Source organism: Pyrgilauda ruficollis, unplaced genomic scaffold (genome assembly GCF_017590135.1).
Source record: "Pyrgilauda ruficollis isolate IOZ18807 unplaced genomic scaffold, ASM1759013v1 scaffold86, whole genome shotgun sequence".
Taxonomy (NCBI): domain Eukaryota; kingdom Metazoa; phylum Chordata; class Aves; order Passeriformes; family Passeridae; genus Pyrgilauda; species Pyrgilauda ruficollis.
Window position 1 is genome coordinate 2,983,698 of NW_024530599.1, and position 16,212 is coordinate 2,999,909.

At 44.5% G+C, this 16,212-nt stretch overlaps 1 protein-coding gene across 1 annotated transcript in view; it reads left to right on the forward strand.

Moving 5' to 3' along the window:
• Positions 1-16,212, forward strand: part of WWC1 (WW and C2 domain containing 1) — a 66,476-nt gene that overhangs the window by 49,306 nt on the left and 958 nt on the right. Inside the window, exons 11-22 of the mRNA XM_041488038.1 lie at positions 825-1,363; positions 5,413-5,521; positions 7,262-7,342; positions 8,252-8,338; positions 9,141-9,333; positions 10,112-10,264; positions 10,753-10,853; positions 11,605-11,752; positions 12,426-12,590; positions 13,994-14,086; positions 14,923-15,153; positions 15,846-15,967. Of these exons, the coding sequence (XP_041343972.1) occupies positions 825-1,363; positions 5,413-5,521; positions 7,262-7,342; positions 8,252-8,338; positions 9,141-9,333; positions 10,112-10,264; positions 10,753-10,853; positions 11,605-11,752; positions 12,426-12,590; positions 13,994-14,086; positions 14,923-15,153; positions 15,846-15,967 (2,022 nt within the window). The remainder of the gene's footprint in view (positions 1-824; positions 1,364-5,412; positions 5,522-7,261; positions 7,343-8,251; positions 8,339-9,140; positions 9,334-10,111; positions 10,265-10,752; positions 10,854-11,604; positions 11,753-12,425; positions 12,591-13,993; positions 14,087-14,922; positions 15,154-15,845; positions 15,968-16,212) is intronic.

Genomic DNA, 16,212 nt, shown 5'->3' on the forward strand with positions numbered 1-16,212 from the left:
GTCTTGGTTTAAATGGAATTTCTAGAGATGGTACATGTTGTAGTCACTACTGGAATACTTGCTGGGTCTCCTGAGGAGAAAACTGTGCTGTGGTGTCTGGACTTTCTCATCTGAACAGACTTCTATTCAGCACCTGCTTAAAATTAATTTTGTTGTCAGTTATGTTCTGAACCTAGAGCTCTAGGGATAAATAAGGCATGTGAATTGATTTCACAGCCCAGCCCCAGCTTTTTCCCTTGCTCTCTTGGCCCTGGATTCCATGTAGCAGTCTTTCACATGGATAAATCCTGCCAGCTTTCTGGGAGCTGCTGGCTGTTGTGATCTCTGAGGGCCAGTTCCAGGCAGCTGTGATATTGCCTTTTGGCTGCAGGTCCAAGATTGAGGCAAACGGAAGGAAATTTCCATATGGTCAGACAGTTCATTGCAATAACTTCATCTTCTTGCATGGGCCTTGCTGGTTTTTGCAGTTTGCTTTGGAGATTAACAGGAGCCATAGACACTTTCCAGAGAGGTGTGGGAGGAGGGGGATGGCACTAATTTTAATTGGTTTGAAACTGTTGATTAGAGTTGTTTTGGCTAAACAAGGACTCTCAGGAGTCTGATATGGTGAGTAGAAAAATGTGTGTGATGGATACTGTTTCACTGAGCAGTGACCCACTGTTCCTGCTGTGTAGACTGTGGTTCTGGGTTGCTCTGGGGACTAATGCGTGTGGCCTGAGCTAACAAAGCAGCACCCTGTGGGCTTAGAGATGTGGTGACATTGCAGTGTTTCCATGAGGAATCAGAAGATACAGTGTCATGATTTTCTGACTTGTTTCCTTCAGTCTCTCCACCAGCATGCTTTCCCTCTCCTCGAGCAGCAGTCCTGGTTCTCTTGCATCTAGCAGAGGATCTCTTGCCACCTCCAGCCAGGATTCCTCCACCTCAGCCAGTTTCACTGATCTCTACTACGAGCACCTGGAGCAGTTGGAGCAGTTGGACTCGGAATATCAAAACAAGCTTGACTTACTCCTAGAAGGAGCCACTGGGTTTAGGCCATCAGGCTGTATTACCACTATTCATGAGAATGAAGTAGCAAAAACTCAGAAAGCAGATACCACGAGTCGCATGCAGGCTCTGAGGTCCTTGTCTGGTACTCCCAAATCCATGACATCACTGTCCCCAAGGTCATCTCTCTCTTCTCCATCCCCACCTTGCTCTCCACTGGTGATAGACCCACTCCTAACTGGTGATGCCTTTTCAAGCCATATGGATTTTGATGATGCAGAGATAAGTGCAAATCTGTCAGAACTCACCCTAAACACTGGGAGTGGCAGCTGTAGACTGGAAGAGCCTCGAGCAGGAGATAAACATCTAGGTCAAGGTATGGTAAGAAAAGATTTGCATGCACTGCATGCATTTATATTTAATGTAGTTCATAAAGCATTGAGAAGCAAGTGTTTCAGAAGCTGTCATCTTGTTATCTTTATGTTGAAAAATGTTTTCAGCTCTGTGTTCTGTCTTGTTTGGGAGGGAGGGTTGGTATTTTAATTTGTACACAAAAATACTGATCTAATGAGTCTTGCAGGAGACTGATTTAGGTGTGTTTTTATTGTACACAAATGTGTGTACACAAATCACAGGGATTTCTTGTGCAAATATAGATGGTCATAGTGGGATTCCTGGTTGATTTGGCACTAAACTGTTCAGAATGTCATGTATTGTTTTGGGTCTGGGAGACACACATTACCACATTGATGCAAAGTTTTTGACCAAGCTTTTGAGGAGGGCTGGAAAAGCCATTTAGCTTAATAGTTAACAAATTATAATAATAATAATCTTTCCCCACCACCTCAGTATGCATAAGATCCTGCTCTGGTTCCCAGTAAATCAGTGGCAATGAATTTATTAATTTCAGCTGAGCAGACATGTCAAGGCTGTGCTCGAATTCTGCTGTTTTGGTCTCTTAGCAACAAAAACGTGTTTAGATTGTAAGCATGATAAAATAAGACAATTAGAGATAGTGGATGTTCTCATATATACATATGGCTTGTTGGTGGGTGAGAAGGCTTCATCCTTTTTTGGAATGGATGGGTTGAAGTGGATGGAGAGCAGCTGGCACAGCCAGGGCACAGTGCTGGGGCCTGTCTGAAGCCCTTGTGACTGAAGTTGGGTTCAATCCAATGAGTGAAAGGACTGGATTTGTAGCTGCAGTGAGGAAGAGCTTTAAAGACAATATAAACTTGCAAGCTACAGTCCTGTGAAGCAGCAGTACAGTTTGTTTCTGCTTTTCGTGGGATTATTGAACAGCCTGTGTGAACAAAGGGAACTAGTACCATGTTATCACCACCTTCTGCATTAAGAAGGCTGACACTATTTAAAACACAATAAAAAACACAAGTGCAAGTCTTCCCCTTTGAGCCACCATTTTCCTACAAGCAAAAGGTATTATGCATTTGAGTAGGAAACACTAATTATTCTTATTAGAACTGGATGCTGATTAGTTTTAACCTTTTTAGCTCTTCAAGATTTGCCAAGGCTGTTAAAGTGAAAGCTCAGGTGTTAAGCAGATTAAGTGATTACTGCTGTTAGCCAGTCAGCAGACAAAATAATCACCATAAGTAGTTTATTTCAGGGCAATAACAAGATGAGATTCTACTCCTGAGGCATTTTGGGGGTGGGGGCTCAGTGTAACCCCCAAAATGCAGGGGCTGGCTCTGGGGTGGTCAGTCCTGGGCAAATCTCCTGTGTCCTGGAAGCAGAGCTGAACCTATATCTGAGGGCTTTGCTGCTGCCCTCTGCTAGAGCAGAACCTCCTCTAGCTTTGAAACTGAAATAAGGTTCCTTTCTCACCCGAAGAACAGCTGAGTGATTTAGGGAAACTTAATAGCACAACCTGGAGTCTGGCAGAGTCCAGCATCCTCTGATTTAATGGTCTGGATGTGAGGACAGTGCATGACATGGCTCTTCAAGGCCCATGGAAGGGCAAATGGCAGGAAGAGAAGAGCAAACTTACAAATTCTTGATGTGAGTGAAAAAAACCATGAAACACCACAGGTAGTGTTATCCAGCTGCTTGGAAAAATGGAGGAGAGTTGGGTCAGTTCTGAACTCTTCCTTAAACTTTCTTATTAGTGTGATATCTTTTCAGGGACTTAAAGCTAAAAGCTGAAAGTCCAAATCTTTTGTTAATTAGCTGCATGAAAAGGCTGAGCTTTCCAAGTCTTTTGCAAAACCAGTAAGGAAAGAGTTAGCTGGAATTGTTGTCAGGGAACCATTCATCTTTATTCAGCTTTACACTGTAGCACCCTGCTGTACAGAGCTCACTTCACTGTTGTGCACTCTCTGTATTCACCCCCTTGGCCCTGAGGTGCTGGGTGGTCAAGAATGAGGCTTTCTGTGTTGGAATGACTCCATGGCATTGGGAACTGAGGGAGAAAGAGAGCTTTGGTGTGTGGAGGCCAGCCTGCAGTGCCTTTCCCAGGGAGCAAGTCCCATGTAAAGGGATTCCCAGAGCAACACTGGTGTGTAAAACTCAAAGAATCAGATTTAGGAAGCCAGCCAGGGGAGAAGAAGTTATTTTCCTATTAAAAATATGGACTAGGAGGTATGAAGGAGGATTGAGGAAAGAAGTTTTGACCCTGCCTATGTACCTCTAGCACAGCCTATGATCCACAGCACTGCAGGAGCCTGGCCCTGGCACGTGGCAGGAGGGAGGATGGATTAAACTGGGAATGCCAGTGCTAAATGGATCCATTGGTTTCAGTTAATGACTGATATCTGTGTTACAGGTGCTAACTTCTATTCATGTGGATTGGCCAGTGGGGTAAAGGTCTGGACATTCTATTTCTGTCCAGTGGCTCCATAGGAGTACCAAGATGAGAAATGCCATTTTTATTGTCAAAAAATCTGTGGATAAATTTGCCCAAAATGGCACATGTGGTGTCTCAAAGGTCTGGTGTTAACTGTAGCACCCTCTACTGTTGCCTTACAAGTCCTTATGTCCTTACAAGTCCTTATGGTATTCCATAAGCCTTGCACACTTTTCCACCAGTTTATTCAAAGCTGGATTTAATTCTTTAAGTGGCTTTGTGAGACTGTGAAGAAAACAACACCAAAAAAATCTGAAAAAACAAACTCAAACCCCAGAAAACCAACCAGAACCCAAACTTGCTTTGTAATAAAGCAAATATGCATTGGAAACCATATATTGGCTTGGGGGCATGTGCTTGTCTAAATCTGTGGGAAAGAAGGACCACTTCTGAAAAACAAAAGCCTGTTGGAGAGGAGTGTACAGTCTGCTGCTGTGCGGTTCCAGCTGTCCCAGGTGACACATGGCACCTCCTCACTCTTGGAGCAGGTCTCCCACATCCCTGAGGATGAGAGCCAAGAGCTGAGTATGGCCCAGCACTTGTTAGCCACGTTGGCAGATGGAGTTCTCCAGACTCTTGGCTGCAGCTCCTCTTCACTGAAATGTTGAAAGATGCAGAATTTGCAGGTTTCCAGGGAGAATCTTTCCTTGTTTTGAAGCACAAGAAATTTATATGAGATAACACTTCTGTGCAAAACTTGCTTCACCTTCTTTGGTTTCTCTTCCCTGTCTCCTTTTTCCTGTATTCCTGCATGTGACTGCTCTTTTGAATCCTATAGATCTTTCTCTCCATGTTCAGCTAGCTAACCTGGTCTTTCTGGACCTGCCCTCTGTCCTGTGTACACAAACATTTTGGATTTAGGTGGTGGTTTTTTTGCTGTTCCCCTCTTGGTATGAGCTCTCCAGGCAGGATATGCAGCTCCACATGATGTGCACCTTGCCAGAGCCTGGTCAGCAGTGCTGCCCAGTCACTGCTCTCTGGATGGCTGGCAGCAGAGTGATTGCTGCCTGCCTAAGGGCGCCTTGCAGTAGGAGCTGGTTTATTGGTTCTTATTTATAAGTTCACTAGAATTTAGAATCCTGCTGCTTCTGAATGTTGCGCATCATCTCATGGGAACCTCCCTGCCTTTCCAGGGTTTTGGAAGCCTCTCCTGGCATCTCCTGCAAGGACCCATGCCCAGAGAGGTGCCAGGGCAAGCAGCTGTAACACACCTGTGTGTAATCTCAGCCCTCACACTGCTGCAGGGCCCAGGGAATAAAAGGGCTCTCATTGTGCAATGAAACCCTCTCTCAATCCACCACACAGTGTATTCCTCCTGTTTTCCCAGGAGTTTTTGTTCTTCAGGGCAGTTTGGCACATTCCCTCACTTGAAGGCCACCCTTGAGCTCAGCCTGTCCTACCTGTGTCTCCTGTGTCTTCAGACATGTGCTATTGCTTAACAATATCTGTCTGGGGAAAAAATGCAGTTCAACGGGAGGATAAGAAGAAAAAGCTGCTGCTTATCCAGACAGTTTGTTTTCATTAACACCTGCTTTTGGTTTTCCTCTGTGCTTTCCTGATAGGTATAAACCCAGCTGGAGGGACAGCACTGAAGGTGGCAGGTGTGTCAGCTGCAGTGTCTGATGAATCTGTTGCTGGAGACAGCGGGGTGTACGAGGCATCTGTGCAAAGGTAAACATCAGATCTCTCTCCAGGACGAGCCAGTGGTTCAGCTTTGCCAAAAACTTTTGGTCATGACCTTTGTTATGACCTTTGTTTGTAATTCAGTAGCTAAAGTTCTCCATCTCAGGCATCTTAATATTTCTGAAAAAAACTATGAGTAGGTTGAATTTGATTATCAAAATGACCTATGCTTCCCATAAAAGAAGCAGCTGAAAGGAAGCTCACAGAGAGCTGTTTGAGCAGCTGGCCTGTTTGTGAAGGTGCTGGTCAGCTGTGGGTGCTGCCTTGGCAGGGGGAAGTGGAGCCATGTGGTAGGTGGAAAGCTCCCCTCCTCTCAGTCAGTGACAGCCCTCAGCCAGCCTGAGGGGACTTTGGGAGGTTTAAGGAAGCACCTTGAACTGCCTGATGGATGTGCATGTGCAGTGGTGCAGTTCCCAAGTGCATGGAGCAAGAGCAGGATGTGGTGCCCATAAGACTTCGCCCACTACTGGCACAGCTGAGAGTCACTGCAGTTGCTGGCTTTCTGTGTTGTCTTGGGAGCTTTGTCAAAATGTTCATTGGAAGGCACTGATCTTATTGGTACCTGCATCTCATGTGCGTTTTCCTACTGCTTTTATTAGCAGGTTGAATTTTATAGTGAATTCTATTCACCTTTTATTCAGGTGAATTATAGGGTCGTTAGTTGTGAAACATAACTGTAGAAGTGAAATATCACTCATCTCAGAGTCCCCCTTTTCATTAGTTATCTTCATTAGTTCTATAGATAAATTATTAATTTTTATGTTTACAGGACAATTCACTTTGACAAGGGAGTGCAGTGCTTCAGTAAATTGAGCTCCTGGGCTCAAGCAGACAGTTGGGTGTCCCAGGGCTCTGTGTCCCTTCTGTGGGGTAGGGAGCTCTGTGGAGAGGGGAGTGGGGCAGTCACAGAAGGCATCCCATGCACACTCATGTGTCTGATGCTAGTGTTGTTTGGGCTATCAGCTTGCCAGCCCCTCTGGTGCCTACAGTGTCATTTTGGTGCCTGTCCAAGTGGTGAGGGTGGGATGAGCCACCCTCTGCAGCTGAAATGTAATGAAATGCAAGAGAGTGCTAAGCAGTAATATGGAAAACACTTAGAAGAGAAGAATGCTAATCCTGTTTTCATGTGCTACAGCATAGCCTCTTGAGGCAATTAGACAATGAGTGTAGTTTTGGGGACTTTCAGTGCATAAAACTTGGGAGGAGGAATACATTGGGAGGGAAATGATGCAGAATAGCTGTTTCCAGCAAGGCCACTCAGTGTACTCTGTCACTTTTAATGTGCTTAAGAAAGCTTGATTTCTTAAAGAAACAAAGGAATTACTTAAATCTAATAAAAGTTGAAAATTTTTGCTGTCATGATGCAGGACAGGATTGCAGTTGTTAAGTCACATTTCTCTTGCTGGGCAGTCAGCCGTTTTTGCTAAAAACCAGTCAAGGGAACCCTTTAAAAATCCCCCACTGCCTTCTTTTTGCAGTCTTTTGTGTGGCTTTTTTTTCTTTTGGCAGTGAAGAGGGAAGACATATGACTTTCTGCTGATAAGCACTGTAATACATACCTCTAAGGCTGATTGCACTTACTTCTTAAATGGGCTTTCTTTTAGCTGCTAATTTTACAAAATCCATATACCAAACCACTGAATGGAAGGGAAAGATCTTGTATCACCTAAATGCAAACACTTCAATAAGAAGCAAATCAAATCCTTAATAGTTGTTGATTCCTTTCAGATCGTGTGTGTCAGAAGTGATGGTGTTTGACAGTGATGATGCAGAAGCAGCTGGAACAGCCAAAGTGCAAATTGCAATGAGGTATGTGCAACATATTTTACTGGATTTATCTTCCAGTGGGAAGAATGATAACTGGGGTAGTGCTTTCTGTGTTGTTTTCTTCTCGTGTCCTGTTAGTATTAACTAACTAATGCCCTTTTTTAGTGCAGTTAAGACTTACACTTGACTCCAGGAGGTTCTTGGTTGCCCTCTTTCATTTCAGTGGAAATCAGCTGGTGATATTCTGGTGTGAAGGTGCAAACCAGCAATAGGAGCACTGGCAGTGCTGGGCTGGAGAGAGCATTTGGCTGGATTGCCAATCCTTAAGGGTGCAGCTTGGGTGGGGAAGACTGCTGAGAATAAGTGGCAGTCACAATCCCTGACCTCATTTGGATCCCACAGTAGTGGGAAAGGTGTAGGAGGGCAGGCACAGAGGCATCCTCCATAAGTGACTTTTTTGGAAGTTAAGTGGGATTTGAGAAAAAGAAGTAGTACAAAACTCATTTGTCATGGCCATCCAAAGCAAAAGGTTACTCATGACATCCTCATTGTTGTGCTTCAAGTATTTTTAGTTGTAACTTTTCCATATTGCAGCCATTGAGGCCTCTCAAAAAATTGTAGCTACAATGCAGCAATTTAACTAGACCCTAGGAAAAGCAGTGTGTGTTAGGTCAAATCTACAGTCTATTGTATCTGAATCCTTAAGTTTTGGATGTTCTGGACTGTTCTATATTCTGGATGTCCTGGTAGTAGGAATCCTTGATTTCCTACTACATCCTGTCCTTGATGTAGTAGGAAACTGGTTTTGTTTTAAACTGTGGGCAAGTCATGGTCACATTATAGAGTTGTCTTGTTTGTAAATTTTTTGTATTGTTTGTGTGGGATACTCAGCCACAAAGTCCAAGGCAGAATTCTCTAATAATAATGTTTTTCTGTGTGTTTCTGATTCAGATATGATGACAAAAATAAACAATTTGCCATATTGGTCATCCAGCTGAGTAATGTTCCAGCACTGCTGTTACAACAAGATCAAAAAGTGTAAGTGGGTGAAACAAACACGCTTGATATATTTGTGTTGGATCCCAATGAGAATGAAAGTGAGATTGGCTTATGAGTTTTCACACTCTTAAAAATTTACCTTTCCTGAAATGTTTCTATATTTCGTGTGGTGACACTTACAAACTAATAAACCTGTACACTGAAATAAGGTGCAGTTTCTGCCTCAATCTCCCTCAAAGGTCTGTATTTGCTATGGAAGGACTTGCCTGGAATTAGCATTGGCTGGTGATGTTCTTAATTGTAGCAGTGCCTTGAGCACCTGGATCAAGTGAAGAGGGAGAGTTTGTCCTGCTGCAGAACTCCTTGGACACCTGCACAGGGTTGGGAAAAAGTGCAGCTACTGCTAGACTCATTTCAAGCACAAGGTTTTCAAACTCAGCTGTGTGCTGAATGAGCTGACAAAAATTGGATTAATTTTTGCTGTTCCTACCCACAGAAGGGTGTGAGCAGTGTGACAGGTTGCACAGATGTAAACAACCACATAAAACAGGATCCCATGATGTCTTGAGTACGAGGTTCAGAAGGATGAAGTCTGTGGCCACTTCACATCTCTGATGCTGCGATGGGATGTTCCCTTCTTCTCAGTTGACTGCAGCTCCAGAGAATAGGAAAGGACATCTGTGGGTGTACCAGTTGTGGGTTTCTCTGGGTCTGGATTGAAGGCACTTGAGGCGGTAGTTCATGTACAGCAGTGTCCACAGTGCTTAGGCTGACTGTCCCCGAGGGTTTTTGGGAGCTGCACGCCTGCAGGGCAGTGCTGAGCACTGTGCTGTCCCCGCAGGAACATCCGCGTGGCTGTGCTGCCCTGCTCGGAGAGCACGAGCTGCCTGTTCCGCACCCGGCCGCTGGACGCTTCCGACACCCTGCTGTACAATGAGGTGTTCTGCGTGTCCATCTCCCACCCGGCTTTGCGCCAGAAGACTTTGAGAGTCGATGTTTGCACTGTAGATAAGTCTCACCTTGAAGAATGTTTGGTGAGTATCCAGTCTATTTTAATAACTCTGTGTTTGTTTCCTCTTTTTAATTAGACACGATGTTACACTCTTGACGTATGGCAATTTCTGTGAAAGCCTTCCTGATAATCTTTAGCTATGTGGTCTCTCCCCCACAGTGTTCTTTGCAATGACAATTTCCATCAGGAAAAACAATTATGACAGAAATGTTTTGTTACAGAACTACCTTGTCAGACCACTAGCTATTTCTCCTTCATGATCTGATGTCAAATTCTAACTAGTTTTCTTCCTTTTGGAAACATTTATGGTATTGCAATTGAGAACCAATTACTTTGGTTGTGGATACATCAGGTTGTGTGCTAAATGTAATATATTAAAAATTCATAAAGATGAAGAGAAATGGGATATACAAAGCTAAAACATCTGGGTTTGGGCCATGATTTTTGTCAGCCTTGCAGATTTCTTGAAAGGGAGTCATCCTCTCAAACTGTTCCTTTCTCTTTGAAGCTCTGGCTGTAATTTCTCCCTCCTTCAGTAGCACTGTTTGTACTTTTGGATTCTTGTACAGTAGAGCTGTAGTGAAACACTTGCTACTTACATTGGAAGCCCTTGCCAATGCTAAAAGTAATTAAACATAAAGCATTATAGTGCTGTTGAAATGGGATAAACAGGCAGCTTTTCTTTTTGTTGAATTTGCCAAATTAAGCAGTCCTAGATTTTCACTTTGATTTCTTCTGACTGGTGTGGTAGTTGTTCATTTTAGTATTATACACTAAAACTTTGTTTTTGCTCTCAATAGGGTGGAGCACAAATTAGCCTTGCTGAAATATGTAGATCTGGAGAGAAATCAACCCGTTGGTATAACCTCCTTAGTTATAAATATCAGCAGAAGCAAAACAGGAAAAGTAAACAAGGAAACAGCCACTCTGAAGTACCCTGCACTGAAAAAACAGTAAGAACAACTGCTTAAATTGAACAAATCTCTTCTAAACAGGACTGGCAAGAGGGTTTGTGTGGCTGTTACTATAGAGAAGGCTGCTGTGTTTATGTTTACAACTTGAATGTGTTGTTAAGTGCAGCAGAATAATTAACTTGTTGATTCCAGATATGCCCTCGTCCTAGGCTAAACACTTCCTGAAATCTCTGCTCAGGAAGCTGAGGGATGAGTGAGTGATGTGTGAGCTCCAGCCTTCCTGCAGTGCTGCCATGAACTTGCTGGGCAAGTCAAGGCAGAGTTTGCACATGCAGGGCACAGAAGGTGCTCAGCCTGGCGCTGCACACCTGCACGTGCTGGGGGAGCTGGGCCAGCTGTGCTCACAGGGCTGCGCTGAGCTCTGGCCGTGGGGCTGGGGGCTGCTCTGGGGCTGTTCTCACCACAGGCTGGGCACTCTGCAGTCTCTAAGAGTCATTTTTTCACAAAAAGCCTCTTTCTCTCCTCAGGACTCTGTCTCAGCACTCTTAGAGCAGACAGCTGTTGAACTGGAAGCTGTGGAGAAGAAACTGGAGGAAAGCAGAAGCACTTTAACTAGTGGAGAGAGCTGGTGGGTGCCATCCCACCATCTTCCTGTGGAGTGATCAGAGCATTTGGGTGCAGAGGAAAAAGCATATTATACTGTGGGAGCTGTGGGAGGCTTCTTCTTTTGCTGTTTTGGTGAAAAATCCTGTTTCTTCTGTTCTGGAGGTTGTGCTTAGAAAATGAGAACAAAACTGATAAATGTTGAAAATTGTCAGTAGCACTATGCTAATTTTGTAATGTGTGCAGTCTTCTATGGATGCCCTGAAAACTCCACTATGTGGTGCAAGGTTTCTTAAATTTTAATGTGACTGTTCTTTATATGGTTCAGATTCAGATTTCCTTAGAGAAGTCCAACATTTGAAATAGAAAGCAAGCCTGACTGATGGAGAAGCCTGCTGTGAGTTCAAGGGAGTTGAAAAGGGTGTTAAAACAGTGCTTCAGTTTTGTCCAGTGACACTTTTTAGCTGAGATTAATGGTATCCTGAGACTTCCACTCAAAATGCACTTGCCTTAAACTCAGACCACATGGCTGAACCCTCATCTTGCTTCCTTTGAAGCCAGACCAGGATGAAGTTTTTGGCAGTAATGTTGTCTTCTGGTGCAGCTTCTCTCTAAGCCTGTGTTTGTGTAATCTCAGTGGCTGCAGGGCCTGTCAGGTACACCTGGCTGCCTTGGGGATATGTTTCTGTCCAGCAGCTTACAGGAGGTGCCTCCTGCTCCAGCACCAGAGTATTGTCCACAACAGGCCAGCTCAATAAAAAAGCTGTTCTTTTCAGGCAAGATGAAGAGGTTCCCGACCTGGAAGAACAGGATGAGATCAGTGAAAATGAAGCAGAGGAGGAGGAAGAATTCTGTGCTGGAAAATCGCTGTGGGAAACAGAAGAAAGTCTGAATTCCCAGCTGCACACAGAGATAGCAGTGAAGGTACAGTGAAGGGCCTTCTGAACAGAAAGATAATTTAAGCTTCCCATTGCTCAGCTGTGACTGGGTTGTTGCTGAGTTGAGCAAGGCTACAGCAGTTATTTGAAAGTTCACCATTGATGATTAAATGTTTCTCTACCTGAAACCTTTGTAATAACTCTGTGACCATTTTGTCCCACAGTTAGTACAGCACTGTTTCATGCCTTCTTTTTGCTGCTCATGAAAACTGTTTTCATTAGTGTGCCAGTGGTTTTGACCTTGTTTAATTCTGAATGTAGCTGTAGCCAAACAGCGGTGTGCTCTACACAGCTCTCTCTGTACATTGATTTGGATCTTTGCTGCAGGTGCACAACGAGTAAATAATGGTCTTTAAAATCATACCTGCTCTCTGTGGGATTGCCAGGTCACAGTGATGTGTGGATCCACAGGCAAAGCCCATTGGAATCAGTAGTGGTGTACAGCAGTCAGTGGCTGCAGAGCCCTTAGGGAGCAATCCAGTGAATGCAGCAGAGCTCCAGGAGTGAAGTGTCAGGGCACGCTGCATGAGAGGGGCTAAAGAATGTCTGGGTTTGAATGCAGCAAGCACAGATGTGGCACAGGTGGCTGTCACACAGCTCTGGGGGGTGTCCTGGGCACATGGAAAGCTGGCATTTACACTGCACTGTGTGTCTTTCAGGTGGATAAAGAGACCAACACAGAGAGCCTTGCACAGTCCTCGACTGTAGTTCGTCCAAAAGACAAAAGAGCAGCAAATCCACCCCAAAGCCAGTTTGTCAGGGGCAGCACCATCATCCGCTCAAAAACATTTTCCCCAGGACCACAGAGTCAGTACGTGTGTCGGGTAAGGAAAGTGAAACCCTGAGCTCCTAAGTGCTTGTCTTCACTCAGTCTGTATTTCTCACAGAAACCCGACAGTGCTTTCTTCTCTTCCCCTCTGACTTCAGAAGTTGCTCTGTCCTCATGGACAGTATCTTGCTTTGGAACTAACAGCATTAAGCACAAATTTATCAGATATATATATATTCACATATATTTGTGGCACGTGCAGCTTGTTGAGATGCCCAAACCTACATGGAAGGGCTGCTGTAAGACAGTGATGAATAAGCTGCATATTAAACAGTTTCCTGCTGCTTGAAGTGTTCTGTGCTAACTCAGTTAGCTCTGTCCACCTGACTTCAGATGAGGTGAACATAAAACCTTGATAGAAATGGAAAGGTACCTGATAATATCGGCAAAAAAACTGTGGAAACCTGAAAGTCACCAGTGTGCTTTGTGTGAAGGTAACTGAACAGGCCATGTATTGGGTCAGATGTCACTTCCCCTGCTTTGAAATGTTTGTTCACAATTATTTCCTGAATTGAGGGTCAGAACAAACTATAAATATCGCATCTTTTAAGTGGAATTGGCAAACAAGCAAGCACTGTCTTTTACCACACATGACCTGTCCCAAGTGGGCAAGCCCTTAATACAGTTGGGCCAGACTTGCTGTGTAGGTTCTCCCTGTTTCAGCAGCAGGTGCTTCCAGGGGAACAAATTCTGCAGCAGTGGCCTGTGCTGGAGTGGTACAGGTGCTGTGTCCCAGTACATACAGATCCCAGTGCCTGTTCCCCTCCTCCCCCAGCTTTGAGAACGGAATTAAAATTAAACCCTGCTTGAGCAGAGAGCTCTTTGCGAGGGTCTACAGACAACCACAAAACAAGGCAGGCTGTGTGTAACATGGCAACTCTTCAGCTGATAAACCCAGGGGGAGAGCTTTCAGGTAAACGTGCCTCTTCCACCACTAGCTTAAAATACAGGTTATAGAAAAATACAGATTAGAGAAAGCAGAAATCTCTAATAAAATAGTCCCATGCTTTACATATGCTAGGAAAGAATATAATTATTATTATTATTATTGTTTATTGTTACATTACTATTACTACTTTCAGCTTATTTTTCTGGGCTGTTTTGCCCAGCCTAGTTACTTGCACAGGAGAAGAGCAGTGGGGCAGAGTCCCATGTCATAGCCTAACTTAGTGTCTCTCTTTGCTCAGCCTATTCCCAAAAAGGGACAGAGTTCAAGGCTTGTGGCAGGATCTGGCTGTGCCAGTGCATGTTGTGTACTCAGCCTGGGGTGACAGCTGTCTGCCTTTCACAGAACGTCGTAGTTCTGCTTACAAAAACCTCTGGTCTTGCTGACAGCGTGCGTATGCACTGCTTGTGTTTCTTTCATGCAAAATTTGTGGTTTTCACCTTCCTTTTCAGCTGAATCGCAGTGATAGTGACAGTTCCACACTATCCAAAAAGCCCCCCTTCGTTCGGAATGCCATGGAGAGACGAAGTGTCAGAGTGAAACGCGTAAGAACATCACCATTTTTATTTTCCTCTAACACAGACACATGCAAAAATCATAAAACTGTTTTGAAAGAAAAATTTGCAAACATAAATCAGTTGCCACATGCTTTCTTTCACAACCTTTTCTTTGTGTGCAAGAAGTCTCTCAAGGATGCTTTGAAATATCAAATTATGACAGGAACGTTTAAGTTAGAACTCAAAAACATTTAATTTAGGCAAGTGGTTCCTGGTATTTTCCATCTTGTCAGAGAAGTAGCACAAACAGTTTTGCTGTGTTTATTGTTGTGAGATTCTTAAGTATTTATAATAAATTTGAGGAGCTCAAAGAGAAGATGAGAATGATGTCTCAGGTGACCCTGTTGTAGTGATGCCATGGCACACAATAAACCCCTGTGGCCATTGTGATGGCAATCACTAAACTTCTCCCAGGATACTGACACTGAACTGCTAAGGAGATGGTTTTCTTGGGACAGCTTGTGTTTGAAACTAGCAGAAGGAAATATGTTACTGGAAAAAAGAATCACAGGTTTTTCTGCAGCACTGTGGATTCATCTGGAGATGAGACATTAAACTTAGGAGGAAGGTGTGCAAGCAAGACTTGCTCGATTTGGAGACGCTGCCAATGGAGAACTTGAGCGGAAACACAGAAATGAAAACACTTATCTATAAGAATTCCTTGAGTTTGTGGAATCTGTCTCAAGATTGGAAAGCAGGATCAATAGAGATGGTTTGTGTGAAGATAAGCATTAGAAGGATGGGTCTCACAATGTGTTTGGCACTTTCTGGGTGGAGTGGTTGGGACGGTTCTCCTCAGTGTTCACACACCCCTTCTCTTCCAGCCTTCAGTCAAGTCCTTCGGTACAGAGCGCCTGATCCGCACCTCGCTGGACCTGGAGCTGGACCTGCAGGCTTCAAAAACCTGGCACGACCAGCTGGTTCAGGAGATCTCAGTGCTGAGGGAACTGAAGGAACAGCTGGAACAAGCTCAAAGTCAGGGTGAAAAAGAGTTGCCACAGTGGGTGAAGGATGATGAGAGGTTTCGACTGTTGCTGAGGCTTGTGGAGAAACGAGTAAGTCATACCTGCCTTGGGGTTTTGTTCCACTCGCTGGAGAGATTTTGGAAACAGGGGATTTTGGACAGTCAGTAAATGAAGCCTGAGCACTGTTAGTCACTCTTGTCTGCCACATACAGCTCTATCAAGCTGTTAGTCCTGAGCCCTTGCATTCACAGCACAGAGATTTGCTGCCCTAGCAGAGGTGTGAATACAAGAAGTCACAAATGCCATCTGTTCTGCCAAGGGTGTCCCCCCAGTCGGCAGGAGGTGTGGTGTGTGGTGGTTGGCACTTACCTTACTCTACATCACACCCTCCCCCATGCACAGGGCTCCTTCTCAGCTTCTGGGGTTTCTCAGCACCTCTACTGGCACCAAGCTATGCTGGCACCAGCTATAGAAGGCAGTTGGTGTGAGGTGCTCTTCAGGGTGCTGTGTGTGCTGATCTTCTGCCTTTAAAGATCTGTCAAGAAGATACAAAGAGAGTGCTGACAGAAGCCATTATTCTTACCACAGGCAGGAAGGACACCTTACAAAAACTCTCTCCCTTAGAATGGTTAGTTGTCAAGCTTCAGTTTAGCTTCTGTGGCTTGTGTCTTCCAGAGTCAACAGTTTCCAGACCCCTCAGACCTGCAGCTGAAATGGAGGTCAGTTAGGATAAGATAATTCCTCCTGGAAACACAAACAAGTCTTCTCCATTATTCATTTAGGTGCAAAATCCAGAACACAAGTGTGAGCTCAAGGCCGATAAAATGATGAGAGCTGCTGCCAAGGACGTCCACAGGCTGCGAGGGCAGAGTCGAAAGGAGCCTCTGGAAGTGCAGTCATTCAGGTAATCATAGGTAAAGGGGAGGAAAAATTGACTACTGCCTTGATTTCTCTGACTGAGATGCTGATGAGGAAGACTGATCTCTGCAGAAGCAGTTAACTGTTCTGCTTAAATAAGAACTTCCGTATTTTCATATCCAAGTATAAGGTCTGACTCAGGGGAATTAGTTGCAGCACTGCACATGATCAAAGCAACCAGCATTCTCCAAGTCATTCCCCACCTGCCAGCAAGTTGTGTACCACGGAAGC